Below are 11,144 nucleotides of genomic sequence, written 5' to 3'. Positions count from 1 at the left end.
CTAGTGGAGAGTACAGGTGTGGGTCTCGATCAAAAACCTGACCAGAAGCTACGTTAGGATGAACATGACAGTCCAGAAAAGGTGAAATGTACTTATACCAGGGATGTCAAACTCATTTGGGAGTGAAGGCCAAGTTCCATTTTTAGTTGTCTTTATTGAGATGTAGACAGGGCCCTTTGTAGTGGCATAATGGGACAGATGCTAAACCACTGTAACTTGCTGACTTCATAATTCAGTGCTGAGTTCCAGCTCCTGGAATCTCCTACTTATAGTAAACACAAAGCTTTCTCTTAAGTTTAAAAATTGAGCCATGTGTAACCAAACCAGTAATAGCTGCCTAAGGCTGCAGACATCTTGAAGAAAAGCTCTAGAAGATAAATACTAGAACCCACTGTTCTAGGAGGCCTTTGGCAGGAGAAAGAGGACTGTCACTATGAGTTCTGGGGGACTCCCACCAATTGGTTAACATCACAGGAGCCATCCTGACTCAGACTAGTGGTCCATCCAGCCCAGTATCCTGTCTTCTAACAATGGCCAATGCCAAGTGCTTCAGAGGGAATGAAAAGAACAGGGCAATTATTGAATAATGCGTCCCCTGTTGTCCACTCCCAGTTTCTGGCATTTAAAGGCTAAGGTCACTAGAGCATGGGATTGCATCCCTGGCCATCTTGGCTAATACCTACTCAGAGACCTATCCTCCATGAACTTATCTAATTCTTTTTTGAACCCAGTTATATTTTTGGTCTTCACAACATTCCCTGGAAATGAGTTCCACAGATTTACTGTGTGATGTGTGAAGTGCTTCCTTTTGTTCATTTTAAACCTGCTACCTATACATTTTATTGGGCGATCCCTGGTTCTTGTGTTACATGAAGGGGTAAATAACTCTTTCTTATCCACTTTCTCTACTCCATTCATGATTTTATAGACCTATATCATATCATACATACACTGGATCACCCTTGTCCACATGTTAGTTGACCCCCTCAAAGCATTCTAATAGATTGAGGCATAAATTCCCCTTTACAAAAGTTGTGTTGATTCTTCCTCAACAAATCATGTTCATCTATGCATCTGATAAGTCTGTTCTTTACTATAGTTTCAATCAGTTTGCATGGTACTGAAGTTAGGTTTACTGGCCTGTAATTGCCAGGATCCGCTCTGGAGCCTTTTTAAAAAATTGGTCTCACCTCCCCCACCGCACCCCCTCAGAGTTGCTGCTGGACCTGCTGGCCACTTCCCAGAGCAGCGTGGGGCCAGGGCAGGCACGGAGCCAGCCTTAGTCCTGCTGAACCACCACCTGAGCTAAGCAGGGCCCAGCTGGAGCCTGAACCCCAGCCCTGAGCCCCCTCCTACACCCCTGCCCCAGGCTCAGCCTGGAGCCTCTCCTACACTCCAAACCCCTTGGCCCCAACCCAGAGCCCACACTCTCTCCTGCACCCCAACCGCCTGTCCCAGGCTGGTGAAAGTAAGGGAGGGTGGGGGGATGGAGTGAGCTGGGCAGGGCCTCGGGGAAGCAGTAGGGCAAGGGTGTTGGGTTTGTGTGATGGTTATTTCTACATTTTCTTTGAGGTAGATCCTGGGTTGCACTTAAATTTAAAAAGTGATCTTGTGCTTAAAAAGGTTGGAGATTACTGCCCTAAAGATTCTATAGTACTGTTCGATTCATTTGATTTTCAATATAGTTAACTTGATGCTTTTTCACTTATAGTGCCACTCCCCCATCAGCACACCCTTCTGTCATTCCTGTAATATTTTCTACCCTGCTATTACTTTGTCCCATTGATTATCATTGTTCACCAAGTTTCTGTGATGCAGATTTTATCAATATCTTCACTGAATATCAGGCACTCAAGTTCACCTATCTTAGTATTTATACTTTTAGCATTTATATACAAGCACATGTACAATTTGTCCCTTTTTAGCTGTCTGCCTTTGTGATTTAGTTGAATGGTACCCTTGCATTTGCAGGTTTCTTTTCTGCTCCTACCTAAGACTTATCAACTTTCGTCCTCACCTCTTTATTAGGATATAGAGAATCCCCATTAATAGATCCTCTCCTAACCAATGTTTCTGCCCGAACCATGTGCTTCTCTGTAAATGTCAGCTTTCCCCCAGCCCTTAGTTTAAAACGTATCTACAATCTTATTTTAATTGCCAGCAATTTGGTTCCATTTTGGTTTGGTAGAGCCCATCCTCCTTCTACAGTAGTGTTTCCTAACCTGTGTGCATTTGGCCCAAACAGGTGTGCCATGGAATTTTTTTAAAGTAATGTTAGAACAAAGGGGGAATGCTGCCTTCTGATTAGCTGTTTGCCTGACTGTCCCACCTCCACCACATGTGGAACAACCAATCAGAGCTTCAACTCCCTCTCTTCCCCCCTCTTCTCCAGTATGAGCAACAGGTCAGCTCTTCCCTCCTGCAGGAGACATGGGGAAGAGCCCTAGGAGCTGGAGGTGTAAAGGTTAGGAACCATTGCTCTAGAGCAGGGGTAGTCAATAAACTGACTGTGGGCCAAATCCAGACTGCCACATGCTTTTGAATGAACCCTGGAATCTTTTTATTTACTTATCATTAATGTGATTATTTAATTTTCTCTGGAGTCTGGACCTTGACCAAAAATAGATTACTGCTGCTCTAGAGGCTTCTCCTTTCCAAAAGATCCCCCAGTTCCTAATGAACCTAAACCCCTCTTCCCTACACCATTGTCTCATCCATGCAGTGACACCTTGCAGTTCTGCCTGTGTAACTGGCAGCATATCAGAAAATGCTACCATGGAGGTCCTGGACTTCACTATTGTACCTAGCTCCTTACATTTGGCTTTCAGGACCTCTTTCCTTATTTCATTGGTACCTATTTGTACTATGACTACCAGCTTCTCCGCAGCACATCACATAAGCCTGTCTAGATGTCTCAAGAGATTTGCAACCAGCGGGCAATTCACCATGTGGTTCTCAGGCTCAGCACAAACCCAGCCGTCTACATTTCTAGTGATCAAATCTCCCATTGCTATTACCTAGCTATTTCTAATAAGTGGGATTCCCTCCGCCAGAGAGGAATTTCAGTGTGAGGCGAGAACCATGGCATCTGGAAGGAGGGTCCCAGCTATAGGATCATTTCCCTCTACTATGATGTTCTTTGCCAGGAGTTTCATCGTCCTCAGTAGCACAGAGACTGTCAGATGGGGTGGGACCACTCTGTGTCTAGGAAAGTCTCAGCTATGTGCCTCGCCGTCTCCCTTCGCTCCTCCAGTTCAGCCACTCTGGTCTCCTGAGCCTTTATGCTGTCTGTGAGGGCTATGAGTTCCTTGCCCCAAATGCGCACACGCCACCTGGCCGGTAATCATATGCTGTATTCGCTACAGTAAACTGGATAGTCCCCACTCTGCTGCTGGACTTCTGCGTGCATTCTTTTTACTCCTGTAGCTTTTTTGGGGGGTGGGAGGGAGTATATTGGTCTAAGTTTAAAGAATGTTAATTAGGTGCATCTAGCTCTTGCAAAACTGTTAGCTAGCTCCTCTGCTCACTTAGGGCTTGTCTACACTACCCGCCAGATCGGCGGGCAGTGATCGATCCAGCGGATCCAATAAATCGACCGCTGAGCGCTCTCCCGTTGACTCCGGTACTCCACCAGAACGAGGCGTGCAAGCAAAGTTGACAGGAGAGAGTCAGCTGTTGACTTACCACAGTGAAGACACCGCAATAAGTAGATCTAAGTACATTGACTTCAGCTACACTATTCATGTAGCTGAAGTTGCGTATCTTAGATCGACCACGCGGTAGTGTAGACAAGCCCTTAGGAGCTGGCTTTTTAAATCCCTGCTCTCCCTGAGTAGCCCTGTCTCCTGGTTAAGGATTAATGGGTGCTAAAGGGAATAGAGATCAAAGCTTTGTTAAGAAGCTCTCAGCCTTGCCTAGCAGGCTGCTAGGCTTAGCAGATGGATCCCAAATCAAATCACACTATATACTTCGATCAGGCAGCAAGCACACAAACTCACTTCAATGGTCATGTAGTCACAGCTGCTCCTCCTTCAAGGGCTGAAGGTGGCTCCTGCCACCACCATTTTAAGTGGGATCACAGCAAATCCCTTCCCCCCCCATCAGACTGCTTCTAGGGTCCCACATTGCCTCAAGACAATCTTTGAAGGGGTCAACAACCATGTGGACAAAGGGGATCCAGTGGACATAGTGTACTTAGATTTCCAGAAAGCCTTTGACAAGGTCCCTCACCAAAGGCTCTTACGTAAATTAAGCTGCCATGGGATAAAAGGGAAGGTCCTTTCATGGATTGAGAACTGGTTAAAAGACAGGGAACAAAGGGTAGGAATAAATGGTAAATTCTCAGAATGGAGAGGGGTAACTAGTGGTGTTCCCCCAGGGTCAGTCCTCGGACCGATCCTATTCAACTTATTCATAAATGATCTGGAGAAAGGGGTAAACAGTGCGGTGGCAAAGTTTGCAGATGATACTAAACTGCTAAAGATAGTTAAGTCCAAAGCAGACTGTGAAGAACTTCAAAAAGATCTCTCAAAACTAAGTGATTGGGCAACAAAATGGCAAATGAAATTTAATGTGGATAAATGTAAAGTAATGCACATTGGAAAAAATAACCCCAACTATACATACAATATGATGGGGGCTAATTTAGCTACAACAAGTCAGGAAAAAGATCTTGGAGTCATCGTGGATAGTTCTCTGAAAATGTCCACGCAGTGTGCAGAGGCGGTCAAAAAAGCAAACAGGATGTTAGGAATCATTAAAAAGGGGATAGAGAATAAGACTGAATATATTATTGCCCTTATATAAAGCGATGGTACGCCCTCATCTCGAATACTGCGTACAGATGTGGTCTCCTCATCTCAAAAAAGATATACTGGAACTAGAAAAGGTTCAGAGAAGGGCAACTAAAATGATTAAGGGTTTGGAACGGGTCCCATATGAGGAGAGAGTAAATAGGCTAGGACTCTTCAGCTTGGAAAAGAGGAGACTAAGGGGGGATATGATAGAGGTATATAAAATCATGAGTGATGTGGAGAAAGTGAATAAGGAAAAGTTATTTACTTATTCCCATAATACAAGAACTAGGGGTCATCAAATGAAATTAATAGGCAGCAGGTTTAAAACAAATAAAAGGAAGTTCTTCACGCAGCACACAGTCAACTTGTGGAACTCCTTACCTGAGAAGGTTGTGAAGGCTAGGACTATAACAGAGTTTAAAAGAGAACTGGATAAATTCATGGTGGTTAAGTCCATTAATGGCTATTAGCCAGGATGGGTAAGGAATGGTGTCCCTAGCTTCTGTCTGTCAGAGGATGGAGATGGATGGCAGGAGAGAAATCACTTGATCATTGCCTGTTAGGTTCACTCCCTCTGGGGCACCTGGCACTGGCTACTGTCGGTAGACAGGATACTGGGCTAGATGGACCTTTGGTCTGACCCGGTACGGACATTCTTATGTTGTGCACATTGCAGCCTCGGCAGGATAGAACCTGTTCTTCAGCCCTCACACTTTATATGCCTCCCCCATGGGCACCCCTCAAATGAGAATAGTCCTGTCAAGCCAAAAGTTGTTCTGCAGAGGTACAGCCATCTACCTCAAACATGGTAAGAATAGACCAGAAAAGCCACCTCAAACATTAATTCTTTGGCTGGTGCTTAGAGCAGTGGCGTAGTATGCACTGAGTAGAAGCAGCCAGTACAACACCTTCACTCAGACAAAGAGGAAATACATGCTGTTCTTTTCCACCTTCCACATAGAGCCTTGGGGCCTCAAACCACCTGCAGGTGGAATAAAAATAATTCCCAAAGGAGAGTTTTCTAACTTTATTAAAAAGGGCAAATTTTACAGCCAGTAAATAGAAAAAAAATATACATAATGAATCCTAGGCCGTTCAGGGGGCAAAACAGAGCCCATTCACTTAACACCAGCTCCCACACAATCCACAGTAACAGCACAGAACATCTTAGGGTCGTGGTGGGCGCATACCGGGGGGTGGGGGACCTGGCAGGAAAAGAACAAAGGCCATCAGTTGAAAAGTCTACAAAGAACAAGAAAGCATCTGAAGCAAGGCCACACAGAAAATGCTATTCAACAACAGTACAGTTCATTGCTTCAAAAAGCCTAGAGGCCCTTCTTAGGATACTGAATGGTTTTACAGGGCAGTTTAGTTTGTCAGTTGTCTTAGCTGGGGAACATAGTTCTGCTCCACCATACTCTACTGAAGTGTATACATTGTCACAGTCGCACACTTCTGCTTACAGTGAAGAAACTGGATACCACCCTTCCCACATGCCAAGAAGGCTCACTTACCTCTCATTCCTGGGGGCGGCGGTCTCATCCCTGGGGGAGGCATTCCCATGGGTGCACCTCGGCCAGGTGGCATTCCCATTGGTGGACCCATGGGTGGTCTCATGCCAGGAGGTGGTCCCATCATTCCTGCAATGAAAGGAAGAGGACAAGTCTCAGAACTGGTACACTGAAGATAGAGATGAGCATTCCACCACAGATTGGCATTTAAGAAGCACTCCCAACCCAGAGAGAAATAAGCAGAAGTCTCCAGCAGGTTCTTTGCTTACAGTTTGCTACAGTTCCATGTTGAATATAGCCACAACTCACTGCTAAAACTACTGGCTGGACCTCAGAGTAATCCTGCTTAATACCAATTCTTCATTGGGTTCAGATAAAGTCAAGATTCATCATCAATCCAGCCACACCCTATGGTCCTTCTCTTGCCCTAGTCCACAAAAAAAGCTGTTCCTTACCTGGAGGAGGTGCTCCTCTGCCCATTGGAGGGGGAGGACCACCGCGGCCTGGTGTGTATTGGGTAGGAGCTCCTGCTATACTAGCTGTGGCTGCAGCAGCAGCAGCAGCAACTGTTCCACGGCCCTGAGGGGTCATCACCTGTGAACAGAAAGAAAATTCACAAATACTGCACAAAGTGTTGCTTTTACAGCAAATGGGACAATGAGAAGAAAAGTTTAACTTCATTTTTCATGCCTTAGGACTTTGACCCCATTTCCATTTCATGTATGAGTCCTCGTTACAAGACAGGGCTGCACACCCTTAACATACCACTGTGGGGGGAATTCAGTGTAGAATTATACTAAGTGGGTTTTATGCAGCAAGCTGCATTTTTCCTTCAAACCCTTCCCTATCAGGGCATGAGCCACAGATGTGCGGAGGAGTCTGCTATGCTACATGCTAGTCCCAGGACCTCAGTTAACAGTCTATTTTTGGATTGCTGTTGCCTAGCACAATCACTTGAACCACACCAGAGCCAAGAGATTGAAATCTATTCAAAATACAGTAATCAAGAGTTAAGTCCTTTCTTCTACTGAACCACAGCATTTCACCTGTTGGGATGGTCCTCCGACTCCTCTGACAGGACCAGCTAACCCTGCTGGTGCCTGTGGCATGGGGGCTCCAGCTGGTACTCCTCTTCCAGCTGCCCTCCCAACTCCAGGTCCTCCTGCAGCTCCAGCGAGAGGCACCCGGGCAATGCCAGTCTGAAACATAGGGAAATACAAGCAATCAGTGATTTCAGTACAGCAAGATGCTTCAGACCCCCAAGCACTTCATCTCTAATGGGTGTAAACTGCTGCAGATCAAGTTAGACTTTGCACAGTGAAATCCCCTGGATTTAGACACAGGGGCTAGTGCTGGGAAAGAGTGGAGCTAATCACTAGCCATTTAAACCCCGTTGGCAATGGAGACTGGATTTATCTGACCCTTTTGGTTCTGCACCCATCCTTCTCCTTACATCTTTTGGAGGTGGCCCCTCAACTGTCATAGACACCAGGTTCTCTCCGCGCAGCAATACCAGACCCAGGACCCGTTTCTCTTCCCGTTCCGGCTGCTTTGAATTCTTGGGTCTGAGAGAGAGAGGGAGAGGGAGAGAGAGAAGTTAATTATTAGAGAAAAGCATTCCTCTGAACACCACTGTTCAAGTCTGTGACAGATACCTCATCCAACTATTCCAAAACTGGTGATGTTCCCCCCCATCCCAAGAACACACCAAAGCTGTCACTGGAGGGAGGGAACAGGCTCCATAAATTTGTTTCCCTGGCTGGTTTTACCTGCTTGAATTAGAAGTGGGGAAGAGAACATGTATGCACACCTCCCAAAATCCATAGAGGTTATTAGAATCCTATCAACACAGCAACCAAATCAATTCACCCATGTTTTTCAAACTAACACTTAATGCTGCAATCCCTGCATTCTAACTCCTCCGCTAGAGCTACAGGAATAAAGTGGGCATAGAGAAGCATGGAAATAATCAGAACCAGAGGTACAGTGCTACCCTCATCTCAAACACCACAACCACCAAGTCAACCAGCTCTCTGAGTCCACAATAGAAGCAGCAGGCAGGTGATTCAGAAAGCAGAGATGAAGAGCTCTATTACAAGATCTAGTCAGTCCAACTTTCCAGGGCCAGGATAAAATTGTTCCCTAGCGTACACTCCTCTAATAGTAACCCACAATAGCAGAGTGGTTGCTCCACTAGTGGCTGATCTATAAGGCTATGAATCTACTACACTGCTAGAGGCTCCTACTTTTAGGCTAGCTGGCTTTATATTCAAACTTTGCCAATGGCCCAAGCCATTATAAGTCATACACCATGACAGCTAAAATAGCCTCCTATCCCTAGAAAGGAACAGACTCACCACAATAACATCAGTTACATAATATCAAGTATCAGGGGGTAGCCATGTTAGTCTGTATTTACAAAAACAAGGAGTCTGGTGTCACCTTAAAGACGAACAGATTTATTTGGGCCATGCATCTGAAGAAGTGAGGTTTTTACCCATGAAAGTTTATGCCCAAATAAATCTGTTAGTCTTTAAGGTGCCACCAGACTCCTTGCTGTCTTTATCAGTTACATAAGCATTCCATTTATTTTGAAGTATAAGTGTGGGGCTCTCACCTGAGCTAGCTATAGCTCAAAGTCAGGATGTTTTTCCATATATTCTGCTGAGTATTTTCATTGGAGCAGTGGAGAGAAACTGAGTTATAGCCCCATTACCTACCTAATAGGGCCCCTTCCATATTGGAGGTTACACCCTTCAGATATTTACAAACTATCACTCAACCTCTGCCAGACACTGTTGCTTAGCCCCTTCAGTCTTTCCCTGGAACTCAATCCCACTCGGCTTTGTTACTCTTCCAAAGTCCTTCAATGAGAATACACAGGACATGTGATGCATTCGCTCTCCTCCGCCCACACCCTGACAACCGCCGCTCACTTGATCTTGCGGAACTCATCGCAATCACACAGGATCAGATTCATGTGCTTATCGAAGGCCTTGAAAGTGCCGATGAAGACACGTCCATCCTGTAGGATGCACCTCATGCGATAGTCGATGTGTTGCAGCATCTTGCTGCTCTTCCCCACAGTCTGCAAGAGGAGGCGCCGCGTTACAACCGGGGCCCGGTCTCCCCCCTCCACCCCACCACCGCGTTACACCCGAGGCCCGGCCTCCCCTCCCCCCGCCGCCGCGTTACACCCGAGGCCCGGCCTCTCTTTTCCCCTCCTCCCACCACCGCGTTACACCCGAGGCCCGGCCTCCCCTCCCCCCGCCGCCGCGTTACACCCGAGGCCCGGCCTCTCTTTTCCCCTCCTCCCACCACCGCGTTACACCCGAGGCCCGGCCTCTCTTTTCCCCTCCCCCCGCCGCCGCGTTACACCCGAGGCCCGGCCTCTCCTTTCCCCTCCCCCCGCCGCCGCGTTACACCCGGGGCCCGGCCTCTCCTCCCCTCGCTGCCGCGTTACATCCGGTACCCGGCCTCTCCCCCCGCCACCGCCGCATTACACCCGAGGCCCAGCCTCTCCTTTCCCCTCCTCCCGCCGCCGCGTTACACCCGGGGCTTCACCATAGTTGCGGCTTCTCCGATACCAGCACTCCACCAATCTCTCCCGCCGCAGCCTTGCTGACCGCCTGCTCACAGCGGAAACGTCGTCTGACCCGGAAGTGTCCGTATGATAATTGTGCCCCCTACACTTCCGGTCCTTTCCTGCTTTTTGGACACAGACCGGAAGCGCCCTCCTGCCGAGTTGCCGGTACGGCCCCGCGCACAAAGTGTTCCCTCTTCCCTCAGGCCGGGGGGACCGGAAGCGTTTCCGGTGGGGTTTCACAAAAGAGAACGGGGGCAGCGCCCCTGCTGCCTGTGCACCGAGCGATTGTCCGTTCTGCGCCGTAGCCTGTTTCCTCCCTGGCCCCACCTGTGCCTGCCTGAGCTACAGTAGATCGCCAGCCGCGCGGAGCGGGGCCTGCCTGGCGGGGTCCGGGGCCGCGAGGGCAGGGGCCGGGGTGAAAGGGTCCGTCGCCATCGTTTCTTACTGGACGCTGGCGGTACCTGAGCTACCCTGGCGCTTCCCTCACCGGGACCTGCCCAAGGCCTGCAAGCAGGTGACAGGGGGTTTTAGGAGCGGCTGTATTTGCCTGAATGCCCGCCCCATAGACACAATCCAGTCGCCAGGCTTTCCCTCCTGCTCCCCACATCTAGTGTTCTGCTGCTTCCTCGCGAGTTTCACCCCTGCTCTCTGGATGGATGGCCAGCTCGCTCCTGAGTGCTGATCTAAACAGACAGATGCCCTACTAAGCTATTTTGTTGTAGGCATCATAGCAGAAGCTAAAGGAACCAGGGAACACAGACCTATGTGTTGACACTAACGGTGCTGTGCCACAAACCTCTGAACCCTTACCAAAGAGAAGGTTTAAGACAATAACCATCAAGAAAGCCAGAGCTAAGAAACAATTTCTTGAGCAAGAGCCTAACATAACAAGCAGTTGTTTGAAGGAAGTTGGCACTGGCCTTTCTGTAAGAAAATGTTAAAGTTCCTCTTCCATTTTTAATTATATTTAAAATGTGCATGATATTTTTTGTAAATAAATCACAGAGAATTTTTGACACATCTACATTGTGGAAGTGATCAAGAGATGCTGTAAAATCACTCCCTCCTAAATTATTCTGGAATATTAATTGGTTTTCTGATCTGAATGCCTGTACCAAACTGTACAAAGCAGCACTTCTTGCTGCTAGGACTAGCCAGTCTACATTGGTAGTGGTTCATAGAGATCACCTGCTCCTCTGAATCCCAGGAACAGCAAGTTTCAGAGTAGCAGCTGTGTTAGTCTGTATCCGC

At 47.6% G+C, this 11,144-nt stretch overlaps 1 protein-coding gene across 1 annotated transcript; it reads right to left on the bottom strand.

The window, feature by feature from the left end:
• Nucleotides 1-5,808: 5,808 nt before the first annotated feature.
• On the bottom strand, nt 5,809-10,010 carry SNRPB (small nuclear ribonucleoprotein polypeptides B and B1). Its single transcript, XM_005304818.5, has 7 exons — nt 9,872-10,010; nt 9,244-9,395; nt 7,761-7,872; nt 7,354-7,506; nt 6,763-6,901; nt 6,311-6,436; nt 5,809-6,001 (listed from the first exon to the last, which is right to left on the bottom strand). Exons 1-7 carry the CDS (start codon nt 9,872-9,874, stop codon nt 5,964-5,966), a joined length of 723 nt encoding a protein of 240 aa, XP_005304875.1. The 5' UTR covers nt 9,875-10,010; the 3' UTR covers nt 5,809-5,963.
• Nucleotides 10,011-11,144: the final 1,134 nt, after the last annotated feature.

The sequence above is a fragment of the Chrysemys picta genome, chromosome 13 (assembly GCF_011386835.1).
Source record: "Chrysemys picta bellii isolate R12L10 chromosome 13, ASM1138683v2, whole genome shotgun sequence".
Lineage (NCBI taxonomy): Eukaryota > Metazoa > Chordata > Testudines > Emydidae > Chrysemys > Chrysemys picta.
Note: the sequence above shows the minus strand (reverse complement) of the source record. Positions and strands in the feature narration are given on the sequence as shown.

Bases quoted from the DNA above. Each gene is read 5' to 3' on its own strand.
- SNRPB (XM_005304818.5), bottom strand. The intron at 7,507-7,760 runs GTAAGGAGAAGG...CCTATGTTTCAG, and splicing joins AGGGGCCACCTCCAAAAGAT to ACTGGCATTGCCCGGGTGCC. The intron at 6,437-6,762 runs GTAAGGAACAGC...CTTTCATTGCAG, and splicing joins CAGAGGAGCACCTCCTCCAG to GAATGATGGGACCACCTCCT.